Genomic DNA, 17,241 nt, shown 5'->3' on the forward strand with positions numbered 1-17,241 from the left:
AGCTGCAGGTGCAGGTGCTTTAGGACCTTACTGTATGTCATCTGAAGTTTCGGTTACAAATTGAAAGCTAGGAATATTAGTACAGCAGTCGTTGTTCTGTGATGTATGAGATGTGTGCCCAGGTAATGGAGCTGCTGTTGAGCAGGGATAATTACAAGGTGTGTTTATTTTCTCCTTGAAGGGAGTTCTACATAGAATAAAAAGACATTAAGGAGAAAGCTTTAAATATAAACTCGGAGACTCCTGGGGAAGGGTGGTTTATACACTTGCTAAATTTTCAACCTGTCTGTCCTGGCATCACCTGTTGAGGATAATGCCTAGTTCAATTCATATCATGCCATATTGCATATATTAAGTCTCAAATTAAGAATCAAATGAGATGTAAGCTGTTTAATCCTTCTTTTATAGTAAAAGTTGTCAAATTGCTCAGTGATTCAGGGATTCAAATGAGGAAAAGAAAAAAAAAAACAAATCTTGGTTTCTAATGTTTGGTTAATGTTTCCTGTAGGAAATGTCCTTCTCCTTGCCTATGAAAAAACAATATTCTAGCAGTAGGAAAAGTGGGATTTTAAAAAATGAGTAAAGAAAAGAGGAGAAAACAACTCAAAAGCCATTTTTCTCTGCGGGCCAGTCCTTGGCATGAAACTGATCTGAAACTGTCACACCTGGAATTTCATAGCCTTGTCTCTACAATGAGGTCTCTTGGAAACATTTTTCTCTGCTTTAAAAATTAGTTTACAAAGGAAGTCATGTCAGCACATATGAGAAAATGCAAAGAGATTAGGTGTTCACATAAATTCCACTCCAGTCCTTTGGGTCTGGCCGGGGAGAGTGAGGACTCTTCCACAGCAAGGCCCAGAAATTCATCATCACCCCATTCAAACCCCAGACGTGCACCACCAGAGCAGTGCTCTGGAATATTCGATTTAAGTCTTTTGCTGTGGGCTCAGCTCCTTGCAGTTAAAACACACAACATCAATCCTGTAAAATGCCATGCTGTTAGCTTTCCAGGGCTCTGCGTCACACATAAAAGTCACATCTATGAACTGAGAAAAACCCAGAATTAAAAATGAAGCAAAACAGAAAGTAACTCATCTGGTGCTCGAGGGGCTGAGGACTCCACTCTTTTCACTCGCAACAGTACCTTGGCATGGCCAGTCCCGGCCCCAGGAAGAGAAGTTTGCCCGCTGGCGACGCTTCGCAGCCTGCTAGACCCAGCCTGCTCGAGGACGGGGCTGGTTTTCCCCCCGCGAACTTTGGCAGCTCAGTGTCATCACCACGAAACCTCTGCGGCTGCGCTACCCGGCCGTTTCCCTGCTTCCCACGCCAGTGGTAAGTGACTTCGCATGGGACTCTTTTCGCCATGTAGGAAAGCTTTTGACGTATGTCCTCACTGATTTCTCTCCGCGACCCACTTAAGTAGGTCCCCTTACGCTAAATGTGCGATTGTTGATCTCAGAGCTCCGAGAGGTGAAAAGAACTGCCCAGGAGATGGCGCTAGAGAGTCCGGGCTGCAGCCTGAGTCCAGGTGCTCTGCCTCCCCACAGGACGGGCTCTGGCTGCTGGAGGGTCCCTCCAAGGAGACAAGTGTTGGTCAGGTACCCTGAGGTGAGGGGCGGCCCCCTCCCTGGCAGCAGCTCCTGTGCATCCTTTTCCAGGCAGGGTCCTCAGCGGGGCCCTTCGCCCTTTCTTACCTGTCCTCTTTACCAAGGGACCAGGTGCAGCAGGGAGGTGGGACTGGGGACGAGGCTTTGGGCAGAGGAGTTGAAGGAAGAAGGCTCCTCTTGGCTACACAGTGTAAGTTACCCTCTCAGCTCTGGAAGCCAGATCCTCTTCTGTGATGAGAGGTTCACAATAATAATAACAAAATTCTACTTTTGGTGGGGGTCGGTATAGCTCAGCGGTAGAGCGCGTGCCTAGCATGCATGAAGTCCTGGGTTCAATCCCCAGTACCTCCATCAAAGGTAAATAAAAAATTACCTCCCGCACCAAAATTAAAAAAAACAAAAACAAGGAAAACTCCACTTTTGTATGTAATTTTCAGTGTCTAAAGCACATTTACATACATTGTTTTGTTTTATTCTCTCACTAATCAGTGCTAAGAGTGATAGTAGCTTCTATCTGAACAGCAACGTGCAGTCTGGACAGCACTTTAATCCCAACTACTTCACAACAAGCCTAGGATGTATTATTACTCCCATTTTCCAGGTTAGCAAACTGAGGCTCAGAGGTGCTAATTAGGTTGCTCTAGGTCTCTGAGCTAGTGAATGATGGGGAGAAAATGGATCCCCCACCTTTAGGCTACAAGACCAGGGCCTTCCCACGGCACCACAGCTGGATCAGGATTGCAGGCCCAGTGACCAACCGTCACATGTTTCCATCTACACTTTACCCCAGTAGGAAGGTTTAGTGATGGGAATACAGAAGGTCTAGGGCATGGGCACACCAGGGAGGGGTGTTGGGCATCGGCCTGGGGCTTCCTGCCGGGGCAGGCAGTACCTTCTAGTTACTGGGTCATGGGGAGCCGTGAGAGTGCCCAGGGGAGAGAAACAGCCTTTGGGCTGTTCATCAATCAGTACAGAAAATATAGGCCCACGGGTTCTCATTTCTCTGTAAATGTGAAACCCAGAGCCACACGTGTTGTTTCATAACCGATGTGAGGCTATTTACGTGGTGTCTGCACTGTATTTGCATTTCTAAAGCCTCCAGGGTTTTGGATTCTGGAGCACATCTGGACCCAGTGATTGCAGAGATGGGGCCGTGGGCCTGCCTTTCGACATGTGATGGCTGTGCTCAGGCTGTACTCACACCAGCCCTGCTCGCACCTGTTCGGCCCGGCTCTCTAGCGCAGGGTGCGCATGGGGCCGCCCCTCCCCTTTGGGCACCACACTGGCCCTTCTGCCCTTCCTTTCTGTGAGCCTCTTACCTCTGGCAATGCTCTTGCCTTCCCCCCTGCATGCCTGCCGTGCTCTCCTGCTAACTGTCTGAGACATGCCCATCCCCACCTCTTCCTGCCTAACACCCTGTCTCCAAACTTTACCTATTCCTTTCTGTCTGCTTCCGGCCTTTAAAACTCCTATTCGTGGTCTTGTGATAAAAGTGACATGATGGACTGTGGTGATTTATTAAGGGAAACTGACCAATTGACTGGGTCTAAATTACACCAACATGTGAATTACTAACAGCCACCAGCTCCTAAATGAATTTCTCATTGGTGCAATTTCAAGCAGTCTGATTATGTGAACAATTAAGGTGGAAGATTCTGTGCTGAAGCAAAGACTCAGCTGCATCTTTCCCACAATCTTTAACTCCCCAGTCACATTCACTTTTTACCCAGACGTGGAGTGGGGGCAACCCTGGCTCCCTGGGCGATCAGGGCCCCATCTGTCTTCGTCAGAACACTGCCCAGACTGATGCGTGGTAGACTTACTGCTGGGAGCGCCATCTCTGGCTTTCTTTCCTGCTGTTCCTGTAGGACCACTAGGGAAAGGCAATTGCCTCCTGGGCTTGGGGTAGATTGGTGAAGACATCATGGAGTTTCATTTTCACAGGTAGCAGCCACTAGAGAACAGTGGCCTCTGGCCTGGCCGTGAAGCATGGTGGAGTGAATGATCACTGTGAACCTCCTTTCCTGGAAATTACTCGATGATTAATGGAGCAGAAGACTTAAGGGACAACGGTCCATGCTGATCAATATATAGATCTAAAATTCCTGAGAAGAGGGTTGATTTATGGCAGAAAGAAAACATACATCACCCTTGGCAAATTTAAAATAGCTCTCTTCCTAGAGAATAAATGAAAAATTCATTTCCACCCTCCATTCTCGGAGTCCAGTCAACCTGCTGTTATATCAATTTTTAAAAAGTCTGACAAGATCCATAAATTTTCAGATTTTTTTTTTTTCCCGGGAAGGATTTGGGTTTCCACTCAGCACCAGAAAGGAGGAGGGAATGCTTCAAAGAAAGGGCCGAAGTTCTGTCTAATTGTGGACCCAGCACTGCCTGGAGAAAGGGCAGAGCAGAGGGCTGTGAGACAGGAGTGGGTGGTGGAAGGGACCCTCCCCTAACCAGGTGCCCCCTTCCAGAAAGTCAGCCTCTGGGGTTTGGTGGCGAACGCGGCGTAGTCAGGCCTGGTTTTACCCAGCAGCCTGGGAACGTGCAGCAAAGCGGTGTTTGGCCACATTCAACCCTCTTTTTCATCCCTTCTTCCAGTGTGCACTTCCTGACCACCATCGGGTTTGCTGTGGGGCTACAGATGAGGTGACTAATTCTGACTGGCCAGGCAGGAGGCATCATTTGACTTGGGTCTTACAGTGGAGATTTCCAGGCAGCAAAGAGGAAGCATCGCAGGGCTTAGAAGAGCATTATGGTGGGCAAGGCTCGGGGTGGGGTGGGGGTCCTGTAGACCCACTGCGGAGCCAGTGTGGTTGATACAGTGGGAGGCCAGTGTGGGGAGTGGAGCCGGGTGAGGCTGGGCAGGGGTGGGGCCAGGTTTGGGGGCCTCCAGGGTCATCAAAGGCGCTTAGCCTTTATCCTGAACTGGAGGGTCATTTTCTAAGGTTTTTTAAGCAGAGAAGAAATTTTTACTTTTCCAGAATTAATTAACCAATTCCTAATTTTAAAAGGCATGAGAGGGAGAAAGAGAGAGAGAGAGAGAGAAGGAGACAGTGAGTGAGAGAGAGAGAGACTGGGAGGGTAGGTTTTTGAACACAAGATATTAGTCCTAGAATTGCAGGGTGATTATTTCCGACATGAATTACCCCCACCCCTCTCACTTTTGATTGCTTCATGACACAGAATACCCACCAGAGAGGATGAGCAGGGGAAATAATGGAAAGTGAACATAAACTGGGGAAAAGCTGTTATTTCTGGCTTGTTTATTATATTCCACAGAAGAAGTAGGAGCCTGAGCCACCCAGTTGGAAATACAGAAGAGAAGAGGAGATGGAGTTTGGCTGACCTTTGACTCTCTCCCCGATTGGAGGCACTGCTAGTTAATGTAAGGAAGAGAAGTGAATGCCTACATGCATGTGTGTGTGCGTGTGCATGTAAAATATGAGTCAAATTAGACAAGCAGATAGATTCCCGTGTGTGTGTGTATACATATATACATACATACATGGACACTTGTATCTGACAGGCATGTAGCATTTTACAAAGTGCTTCCGCACCAGTCATGTTTTTAAATCTACAAAACTCTGTGAGTCATGTATCATCAGCGTGTTGGAAATAAGTTACTAGGAAGTTAATTGACTTACTCAAGATCTTACAGCTGTGAGTGAAGAGCTGGGACCGTTATAACTCAGGTCTAACTCCAGTAGTCTTTCTAAGAGAATTATTATTGGGACCCTATTTCCTGAACTCAAAGAGTCAGGATGTTTGGTTTTAGACCAGGTCACACTGTTTGGCACTGGAGGTATACCAGAAACTCTGGAATGTATCATCACTGCTGTTACATCCCAGCCGCCTTCATTATTAAACTTTTTATGAGTGTTCTTTTTACGGCTCCTTCAATAAATCTTAAAAATACACAGAGAAGAAAGAGGGTAGGATAATTTCGATTCAAGGTTTGTTAAAAAAAATTTATTGCTTATGATACCATAATCATCATATTATATTACAGGCACTATTTTTTTTAATTCATGTTCTCTCCTCAAGGGGATTAAATTCATGCATTACCTCTAACAAGAAACAGTATAAGTAGGAATTATATATACCAGTATAATAAAATACATTGAACCACACAGACTTTCATGATAAAGCAAGTAGAGGCTATTAAATCAAGCACAGTTTGTTGTGTGTGGTGTCTTAAATCTGATTTTTACAAAGAGAATGTCCCCAAAGGGGAAAGGCTCATAAATAGAACCAGAATTTAGAAGCAGATGCCAGACTGAAACCTCTAAATTCTCTCCTTAGATCATGTTATACCATGAGAAGTCTATAAATTTGGACGGCATTTGTTTATTTCCTTGTAGAATTCTGCCCCTGCAAGATTGGGACATATGGGGTTCTGTCTTTAATTTCGACTGAGGGTCAGTATAAGAATCAGCTACACGAGATCTACTACCGTATTGTCCATTTCATCACTCACTACTCCTCTGAGTGAAAACTTTCTTTTTATCACTTATGCCAACAGAAATCTGGGTCCTTTGGAAAACTGGCATTTCCATTCTGATAAAACCGCCAATTACGTTTTCCCTTTTCTTTGCCTCATTGCTAGAGAGCTCACAGGAACACCCTGGTCCCTTGTGATGAGCGTATTTGCATTTTCTTTAGTTCTTGATTTTTCTATTTCTATTTCACGAAGTCATTGTTTCTTTTATCGTCAGCTGCCTTGGGTCCTTTTTTGAAAAGAGGCTTGAATATATAAGCAAATAAAGGAGAAAGACCAGCAAACACTCTCCCCACCCAGACAAGGCATTGCTGACATCTGGGTGTTACCAATAATGGCCCTTAAGTACCTATGCAGCGGTACCCACTGCTGGCCGGCTGACAAAGATGTGGCCGCTGTGGAGGGCTCCATGGGGAGGGGCTGGAAGGAAAGGCGGCTGTAAGGCTCTTACAGGCGCTGCTGTGGTTTGGCTTTATGCATCCATCTGTTTATGAACTTCCTGGTCCACTGAGCCTTTCAAGAATGTGTTGCCTTGGAAATGGTAGAGAAGGGGTCCCCGGGGGAACCGCCTAAAGCCAGGCTGACTACAGGATGGTTGCTGTCTCTCTCCACTAGGAGGAGGAAGGTTATATTTGAGCCTTATTTCCTTTTTCTATGCACATGCTGAGTAAGAGACAGGAAAGAAAAGAGGCTGTTTGCAGAGAAGCACCATGAGATGGCATTTTTCTTTACATGATCTAAGTGTGTTGGACGTACAATCGCAATATCCCATGTACACGTTAATGGGCAATTACACAGGCAGCAAATGCGTGTCCTTTACCCGGGGGGACTGTTTGCTCATTAAATTTGACTTCGGTTAAGTGAAGTGATTTTTTTTCACAAAATACAAATAATGTAATACATTGTCTTTATTGTCTGACATTACAGATTCATTTTACACTTTCCTTTTTTACAGACGGGCGGGGAGGTGGGGTGGGGAATGAAGGATAAAAATGTGTCCAGCATTTTGCAAACATTCTTTGTAACACACAAACACACACAATGAATAATAGGAAAGAGAATACAGAAGAAGTAAAAGGTACGCTGAAATCAGACAGGCTGTGGTTCTGATCGATCCATGGAAAGAATGTCCACAAGTGGGACATGTTGTCATACGCAGCTTGGGACATGCACTTGAAATGAAAGCTGCTTTTATTTTGCGTTCGTTTTTATTACTACTATATTTTGAGTACGCTGCTCCCTCTGCTGGCTTCTGCGCCTGGCCACGTGGTCAGACAGTTCAGTTTACAGTGAGAGAGTCACAAGGCTCCTGTTCCCAGGGAAACAACTGTATGTATGTAACAGCTTGTGAACTCCCAGAGCAAAAAGTGCTTGGTGATAAGAGAAAGGCTGAAAGTTACCTAGTCTTTGGAGATTACTGTCAACTAATGGTAGGGATTCTGCTTCGGGAAGAACGTAACAACAGGAAGTGAACAGATACCAAGCACAGTCTTTCTTTTATTAGACTGGGCACCTTACGGTGAGCAGTGGGGAGCAGGGCTTAATAAGTATGCAATGAAAAGAGATGTAATTGGCTCATTTTTACAAAAAGAGGTTCCATAACTTTTTCAGTAAAATGGAAACTGAACTGAATATTCTCAGCATGACAAGATGTCAAGGTTAGCATCTGAGTGCTGTGGGTTTTACCTAGTGTAACTGGGGTGGGTGTCTTTCTATTACGAGAAGGGTCTGATCAACAACCCAGAAAAGTGTGAGACTGGCTTGAAACCTAGACCCCTGGAGATCTAAAAGGTTTCCAACAAATTAATGTTTTTGTTCCCTCTTCTAGAAGATGTAATAGCTCTTCTTTTGATGCTGACAGTAGTAATAGTTACAAAAAAATGCTAAATTGTATACGTCTCAATTCAAGCACTACATTGAAAAGGAAGCAAATTAGTAATTTTTTTTCTCTTTCCAAACTGAAGCATGAACATACATTAGAGGCAAAAGCAATGAGAAAAACAGCAGGACGGCAGGCCCCTCCACTGTTAGTTAAGACCTGCAGTAGGGGACATAACTTACTCCCTGCTTCAATTCTTCTTCCTACAGAAAGATTGAATCAATAACAGTTAGATTACCCAGGGTTCCAATACGAGCAAGTACACAGTGAATGAAGGTGGGGAAACCTCAATACGGCTTGGATGGCAGGTCAAGCCTCTTCTACCTTGAGGCTTGACTTCCAAGTCTATTTAGGTATCTGAGACTCCAGACCCCTCTCTTTCCTCCCTGCATCCAACCATCTTTCAACATGATTTCTCTCCCTATCCTGCTGTTGCTACATCCTGACCCTATAGACTGGGCTCAGTTAGGCTAGGCTGATGCCCAGATGGCTGGTGGGAAATAGACTCCCGTCTCGTTGCTACAGTGATAGACGCTATAGGAATAGACCCAGGGGGCTGTTTTCAGTTTCCTCATTCAGTGAAGGGAAAGATGCGACTGGCCCTCTTCCTCTGGTGTATTTGGAAAGGAAAACAGAAAGAGCTTTCCTGGACCAACAAATGAGAGACGAGGGCAGAAACAGCAAGAGGTTATTCATTATCCAGTCCTGTCTTAACATGGACAGTACAACAAAACTGGCTTTTGCATGTCATGTGTCTAGTACAATAAAAAGTAAATTTGGTTTAGTAAAGACACAGCGTTCCCAACACTGATGGCAGGAAAAGTCGACTAAGGGACAAAAAAGAATAAAGAAAACAAAAGAAAACAGTGTTACACTTACTTCGGTGCCTGGGACACAGTAGGTTTCAACAGATATTTGTTAATAATTTAATTTTTTTATGTAAAAAAAAATAAAAGAAAGGGAGGGAGAGAGAAAAGTAAGAAAAGGAAAGGGAAGGAAGGGAAAGGAAAAAAAGAAAGAAAGAAAGAGAAAGAAAGAAAGAAAGAAAGAGAAAGAAAGAGAAAGAAAGAAAGAAAGAAAGAAAGAAAGAGAGAGAAAGAAAGAGAAGAAAGAAAGAAAGAAAGAAAGAAAGAAAGAAAGAAAGAAAGAAAGAAAAAAGAAAGAAAGAGAGAGAGAGAAAGAAAGAAAGAAAGAAAGAAAGAAAGAAAGAAAGAAAGAAAGAAAGAAACAATACAGGAACAATAAATGATGGGGAGTCAGGGATGTGGGGGACTCATGGACTGAAAGGCAGGACATCTTGTCCCACAAGTGAGCTGTCTCAGAGACTCTGCTCTTGTCATTCTGTCAGAATTTTAGTCCCTGCCTTTGCAATGTCACCATCCCGATCCGTACTGGTTCATGCTTATTTACATCAGGCAGGCTGACCACAGAGCACTGAAACCTCTGTGTGGGGGCAGCTGTGGACATGCAGCCATAATTAGTCTACTTTTGACTCGAAATGTAATTTAGACTAATTTTTAACTGAAAAAGGGAATAAGGATTTGTGACAGGAAGAATGCCACTTCCCAGTGAGAATCAGAGATTACAACACTCTGCAGAGGATGTTCAGAAATCACCCTCTCCCTGCAGAAAAGTATGGAGATTTGCCCATTTACAGTTTGCATTTGAAACCCACAGACATTATGTGACTTGCTGCTAAAGCCACACAGATTTGATCAAATTTACTGACATTAACAAAGTCACTCCTCTTAATGAAACTATAATCACCAAAATTATTTCATGCTTTTATCTTCATTTCCTGAATTAGACATTAGCTTCTGTTCAATTTAGTCAGAACTGCTGAAGGCAATTACATGTAAAATGTTTCTGAATAAATCCAGTTTTATTACTTCGAAGGACATAAGGAACTGGAAATAAGCCAAGAAGTTGTCCCCTGAAGGTCCTCAGTAGTCTGGTTCCAGGAAATGGATGCGAATGAGCCCTATAATTGACTGCTATCATTTGATATGTCTAAGAAAAGGTCCTATGGCTGAGTTTGAAATCACATCTTGGAGGAAACCACACGATAGTAATTGGAAAAACCATTGCACATTATGTGCATTTTTGTTTAAACAAATGCCACAGTCGTAAGTCTAAGAAACATTTATTTGAAATATCTTACCTTTAGTAGCTTCATGAGACCTTCCAACTGGACCATTAGCTCTCTCCGGCTCTCCTGGAGAGCAGACATTCTCTGTTCCAGCTCATCCTTGCGCTGTCTAAGAAAGAAGCAGTTGTTATCAGAAACAGCATTCAACTCACTGCTAAGCACACGTTCCAATCTCGTGGTGCTGCTGGACCACTAGAAAAAGGGCATCTTTGGGTCTTTGACATGGTTTCCAGGTAGGGAAATGGTGTTAGATAAATGAACAATTACAGCCTGGGGGTATGTCTGTTTGTAATGGGTATGTCTGTAATACTGGGTATTTCCCCCATCTACCCTGAATTAACCATTTAATGAAATCTTTTCTGAACACATGTTATGCCATGGGCCTTGTGTTGTGCCTTTGGGTCCCCTTCAGATAACAAACAAAAACCAAACTGTCCCTGAAAGAGGCCAATCCCACAGATGCTCCAAACCCAAGGACCCTTATGTAACTCTTGCAGAAAATACCGGTCACCTCAGTATGTATGGAAATAAGATTAAGAAAAGTAAATTTGTCACCTCTTCAATTCTTGGTATGCAAGGTGGCGCCTTTCAGAGGTGAAATAGTCATGGTATATGGTTTTTGTAGTCAATCTAAATTTTCTGGTTTGGGTTTGGCTTCAGAGAGTGAAGTCAGAATAAAGGAGTTCTTACACAATTATTCCAACTGAAAATAATCTACAAGGCTTGTGTCTAATTTTGTTCTGTCTTGCAGAGCTTCTATTAAACTGTCAGTGAGAATGAAAACCACGAAGGACAATCTGTATTCTATCCTGTATGTTGACACTAGAGGTACCAAAAATATCTTCCAAGGAGGGAAAAGAAATAAAATGGTGTGGAGAATATTAATGGTTCACATTTTTGAGTAGAGGTGTACTTCCCAAATCAATTTCAAATCTATTATTTCATGACTGTTAGTGAAAAAGTAATATGTGCAATTTTTTTCCTTGCCCCAAAGGCTTCTCTCTGATTTTGAAATATTGGAGCTTACATTTTAAAAAAATGTGTGGATGCTTTAACCATGTATGTGTTAATGTTAATGAATGGACGTGCCTAGTCTCAATGGCACAGACACAGAAATAAGTCGAGCTACAGCAGGGACTCTGAAATGAAACACTGACAATATAAAAATGTCACACTGAGTTAGGTCAATGACTCATCCAATTGCAAGATATTCTGTGGGAGGACAGGCTCTGGATGTAAGAGAGACATCTCTACTTTGCTTTCATATCGGCTTTCTCTATAATGAATTAGGAATTGAAAATTTATAAACACATCTCAACTCTTCTTGAATATATGTATATTTTAGGCTTTTATTGCCACTTAAAGCTTATTCCCAGAGTAATCCTTCCTTTGATTCCCTTTACAATCGCCTCTTTTCTGAATCCTGAGGACAAGGAACATCATAATTTTATAGACTTTAATGGTATCTTATTTTAGTCTTTCTCTTTCTAGTCTGCAGCACTGTAATTTTGAGAGTCTTGCCCAATTCAAGAATATTCTTCAGTGACAAATCCATTATCTGTTTCTCCTTTGACCTTGTCTGCACATAGTGTTCCAACTACATCCTCTCAGTAGAGCTTGGTAGAAGGCTGGATAATGTTTCAGATTTATTTCCAGTTCTTTTCTAGCTACTGCTCTGTAATTTTTGGTCTTTTGATCATAAGAGCACTTTGAGAAGAAGGTTGAAGCAAACTTCTAATATTGTAGGTAAAAAATATTACGAGAGGCATCCAAAAACTATCAGAAAAACTTTGCTGATACTAGTTTATAATTAATCAACATTGAAAGAAACCTTATTTGTGCATTTATCTTATGGTAGTATTCTTTCAAAACATGACATTTACTCTTTTATGCATTTGACTGAATTCAATTTAAAAAAAACCCATTAATTTAATAATATATTCTGTAAGTGTTTACACCAGTGGTTACCAAATGTGGGTTTGATAACAAATCTGTGGTATAGCCTCCAAGGAGAAATGAGAAAACAAGTGATTTTCTTTTCACAGAGCTAAATATTCTGAAATACTGTCAGATTATTTCTAATTTTTCATGTGCGTCAAAACCTACTTTCCTTTAGGACAGTGTTTGGATAATAGGCAAAATACGTATTGTATATTAAACAATATTAAATGGTAATATTAGCTTTCCTGAATTTGATGATGGTACCATGGTTATATGAGAGAATATCTTCTTTTTTGTCTTAGAAACTATACACGTAAGTATTTAGGGGTAAAGGGTTATGATGTCTGCAATTTACTCTCAAACTGCTAATCAAAAATCTGTACGTAATTTATATATATAAACATATATAGGGAGATAGAGAATGGTATGGCAAAATGTTTGCAATCTCTTTGTGAAGCGTGGAAGGAAATTCATTGTGATATTCTTACAACTCTTCTGTAGGCTTAAATTTTTTTCAGAATAAAAAGTTAAAAAACATACTGCCACTCATGAAACTTGTGGTAACAGATGACGGTAGTTTAAAAACAGTCATCATATGGTAAAACAAAAAGTACTCAACTTTATGTTGTTCCCCCAAAATTATAAACAAAAGTTAAGAAACTGGTTTAATGAAATTCAAGTCTGGAAACCACAGACTTGCATCAGAGAATATAATTTCATTTTTATTGGTAAAACAAAAAGAACCCCACTTTATATTAATAAGTTTTCTCAAAGAATAATTTCATATGCACTGAAAAGAATGCAACTTTTGGGGTATAGACAATGATGCTTATTTTTAAGGCAAGGGGTAGCTATGGAAATTTATACTTGTTTTTTCCCAAGATTTGTAATGTGAAGTTGCTTCACGGATTTAATGAATGTTTTCTTCATCATAGAAGATGGTATGGTCTTTGCAAACACAGTTCTTAAGCTGTCTCACTGGTTCTGCAGTTTATCTCTTCATCCCACAGACATCTATTCAGCACTTTTGTTTTAAGACACTATAAATAAAATAATGAGGGGGAAACAGTTTTGGTCCTTGGGTGTGAGAGACGGAGATATAAGTTCAAAACAATGCTGGTGAGCGTGTAATAAAAATAAGGACAAACTGAGAAGACAGTGAGTTCTGCATGGTTGGTGGAAGTCAATATGGTGGAAAGGCTCGCTGGATCACCTTGCAAAATTACCTCAGAAACTCCATCCAATAGGGGAAGAAAAAACCTGGGGAACTACATGGAATGTTCCAGACCTCTCTCTGCCTGTGCCTCCTGTCTGCCTGTATTCTTCCAATGATTAGCAACGTTCAGTACTGGGGTGAGATCTCTGATGCAGGTGAGTCTGACCTGACAAGCTAATCCACTGGGCTCGATATGCAACTCGATATGCAACTCTCATCCCTCAAGGGCTTCCTGTTGTTGGATTGACAGCAATATCCTCAAAGTCGGTCTGGATGGCCACATAGCATCATGGTCTACTCCCGCCTACATCCTCAGCTCCATCTCTTACCAGGCACCCCTTCGTTCACTACATTCTAGGTCTATAAACCTTCTGGTTCTTAAAAAAGTGCCAGATGTGCTCTTGCCATTTGGTCTTTGTACACAGAGCATCTGTCTCCCGGAGCCCCTTCCGGCAGCTGCTCCCGCGCCCGTCCCTGTCCGTAATCCCCATCCCCTGTGTTCTCTGCTTTCACGCTTCAACTCAAACAATCCTTCCTCCTGGTAGCCTCTTCTGACTGACGTAGCAGGTTTGATAGTTACGTCTTTTTTTTTTTTTAAAGGAAGATTACTTAGAGCACTTTTCTTGGTTCAGAATTATATTCTTCTTTGTGTGATTATTTGATTTATGTCATTTTCCTGTCAGACCACAAATTCTGTGAGAGTGGGGCGACCAATGGAAGAGATGTAAAGTACATTCCAGGCAGAGATAGGGTGCCCTGAGGTATAGATGAAAATGACTATTCTATTTCCTAGTTGGTTTATTCCGTTATATTTCTGTGTACACTAGACTCCACTTTCTTAACTTGTGAGTCCGGAGGGCCTACGTAATCCTATTTGACAAAGGATGCTTCCAGGCAATAATTTACTTTTATATGCTTTTGAGAAGGAGGAGAGTGTAAAACATCACTTTTTCCTTCTTTTCTATTTTCATCCCTTCTGGGTCACGGTGTCATGGAACGTGCAAGGATTTCTAATACACCCCTCTGAAGGGAGGATCAGAAATCACATAGGTGGAACAGGGAGAATCAATGTTTCTTCCATTAAATTCTGTTATTCTTCTAAAGTATGATGTGATCTCTTCTCTACAAGCTACCAGTTCTGCAGATCTTTCTATAACTCAAGCCTTTGGTGGGTTAGCATCTCCAGCCAGGGACATGAACCTGGGAGGCTGGATCCCAGCTGAGAGGAAGCGCCTGCAGCCTGGCCAGGTGGGCTGAGTCCCCAGATACTAACGTGTCCAAAGAGCAGGGCTAGGGTGGAACTCCCAGGAACATCCCTGACTATAATCAGCAGGGATTTGGGAAAACCCAAATATAGCCATAATGAACCTGCTTCCTTTAGTCTCTCTGTATGGAGGAAGTAAGTGGCACCCTAATTCTGACAAGGGTTTCTGAAAAGAGGCATCCGTATTTACTGCAAAAAGTGTGCCTCCAAGTTAGATACACCTGAAAAATACTTGGCACTCAAACTGAAAGATGGAAAGAATGTCATACTTGCTAATTACAAGTGCCTTGAGAAATAGGACATTTCCAAGGGGGAATGTCTTTGAGTTTATGTCTGTGTTGTTTTCTGCACAGACAGGCTGGAATTATGTGCCGTATTCAGGGTGTGGTGGTAAGTGTGATGTGGAGCCCACAGCGTGGCTTTCTGTCTGCACGTGGGCACAGCGGAGGCACCGCAATTCTCATCCACATCCCACTGCTCTCTCCTCGTCCGACTCTGAGAAGTGCCCTGAAATTCAGGGGTTGAACCACATGACCTTCTTAGGTCCTTCCCAACTCAGGTCTTTCATGATGACAGACTAGATAACACCAGGCATTTACATTCATTGGTAGAACCAGAAGATAGGCAGCTATGTGAAGCTATCAGGGACCAAGATTTAGAGAAAACTTATGGGTCCCAGGTAAGTTTGTAAATTTCAAAACCTGTGATGATTCTTTAGTTGTTTACGTGTTTGTCTGGTTGATCACTTTTTATCATAAACATACTGTTGTTAGTGCAGATAACGAAAAAGAGTTGAGTTCAAACTTCTTCCCATGAGACAGATATAGAGAAGAAAGTAGTGGTGGCCAGTGAGGGGAGGGAAGCAGGGAGGGGCCACATAGGGGTAGGGGATTAAGGGGTACAAATTATTATGTCGAAAATAAACTACAAGGATATATTGTACAACACAGGGAATATAGCCAATATTTTATAACAACTATACATGGGGTATAACCTTTAAAAGTTACAAATCACTATACCACACACCATTATTGTATAATATATATTGTATATGTACTATTGTACATCAGGTGTATTTCAATTAAAAAATAGTGCACTATAAAAAATTTTTTTTCCCCAGGGAAACATTTTATTTTGGAGCTAAAGAATGCTGTTTCCTTTTCTCTGTGTCAAAGGAAAAAATAAAATACAAACAGCCTTCCCACCGAGCCCCCCAGATCTCAGCCACGAGGTGTGTGCTATTAAAAAAAAAAAGGCCAAACCACAGCCACCAGAGTGGGCGAGGACGGTGTTCTGGTGGACACTGGGAGGCTTCCGTGAAGATCTCACACACCTGTCCTTCTTGGGATGCTGGGGAGCCTTTCCTTACCTGAGGAGCCGGAGTTCCGCCAGCAGAGTGGGGTTTTGCTGCGCCTTCTCTGGCGTGGGCTGAGAAGCTTGTTCGTGCTCGAGCCGAAGCCTCTGGATCTCCTGTAAGATTTCTCTTGGGAGAGAGGAGGAAGGTAAGAAAGCCGGTCAGTTAACTCAGAGAGCATCTTGAGCCGTCAGAGCCAAGGAAGCAGGGCTCACCCTACGTCCTGGAGCAGAGCCACCCCTCACTAACCAACCGAGCTGACTGGAGCTAGTTGGGTGCTGAGGGTGTGGGGACACCACCTTCATCTCCAGGACATCCAAACCACGAAGACTCGGCAGTATGCCACCGGAGCCCTCAGGCTGAAGGTTCTCACCAGGACCTCATCATCGCGCTAGTAAGTAATAGAATGCCGCGCTAATGTGTTCAACTTTGAAACGTGCACGGCTTAAGAGACAAAAATGAATCTTCCTTTGATTTATGATCACAGCCCGACGTGGTAAAGTCCCTGCAGCTACCAAGTAAGAGGTGCTTGGCAGGAAAATAAGGATAAATGGTGCTCATTTTACAAAACTAAATAACCCCATTCTCTCATCAGGAATGAAACTCCTCTCACTGAATTTATTGGAGAAGCCCCCAGTGAGGCCACATTCTTTCTCTTTTTCTTAACAGTTCCAGTCTTCACAATGGATTTCAACGAGGGCAGCCTTAGGAGAAAAGTGCTTTTAAAAGGATTTGCTATAATTGAGTCTGTGGCATGAGAGTTCTTGGTGTGACCCCTGTCAGGGGTGAGACATGTCACTCTATTAATGATGTTGGGGGTTGGGCTGCCCTGCCGTTGAGGTGAACATTAGGCCGGCCAGAAAGGATAGGTGACCGATGCCAGCCACATTATCCCTAAGTGAGTTAGAAGCCATTAAGCAAGGTTACAAGTCACAGATTCTCAGGGGAGGGGTCAGTCTCCCCTCCAGCGAAATGCACAGGAGCCAGTAAGACAGAACAAAGCGCCCAGGATGGAAGGTGAACTTGGTGAGCAAGGGGGCCGATGGCTTCTCATCTGAAAGGCTGATTTACAACCTCTGGCTTCACAAACACACCAGATTCAAGGAGCTAATGACCAGTGGGTCACTACACCTCTCAGGGTATAATTCAGTGGTTTTCAACTTTTTCTTGGTCCCCTTTGGTGTTCTGTAGTGGAAAACTCTCTTTAAAAGAAATCCTGACAGGTCTAGCCTAGGCAGGCTGTGAAATATACAGTGTAATGTGAAGAGTCCTGTTATTTCTAATACTGACATCAACTGGCTCCTCTAAGGATGCTACAAAGAAGCAT

The 17,241-nt window shown here is 42.8% G+C and overlaps 1 protein-coding gene across 12 annotated transcripts in view; it reads right to left on the minus strand.

Moving 5' to 3' along the window:
- Window positions 1-17,241, minus strand: part of DTNA (dystrobrevin alpha) — a 214,773-nt gene that overhangs the window by 15,717 nt on the left and 181,815 nt on the right. For all 12 annotated transcript variants that reach the window (XM_072949026.1, XM_072949031.1, XM_072949022.1 and 9 more), the window contains 2 exons: window positions 15,930-16,043; window positions 10,152-10,248 (listed from right to left, as the gene is read on the minus strand). In XM_072949026.1, coding sequence (XP_072805127.1) covers window positions 10,152-10,248; window positions 15,930-16,043 — 211 coding nt within the window. The remainder of the gene's footprint in view (window positions 1-10,151; window positions 10,249-15,929; window positions 16,044-17,241) is intronic.

This window comes from Vicugna pacos, chromosome 24 (assembly GCF_048564905.1).
Source record: "Vicugna pacos chromosome 24, VicPac4, whole genome shotgun sequence".
In the NCBI taxonomy this organism is placed as follows: domain Eukaryota; kingdom Metazoa; phylum Chordata; class Mammalia; order Artiodactyla; family Camelidae; genus Vicugna; species Vicugna pacos.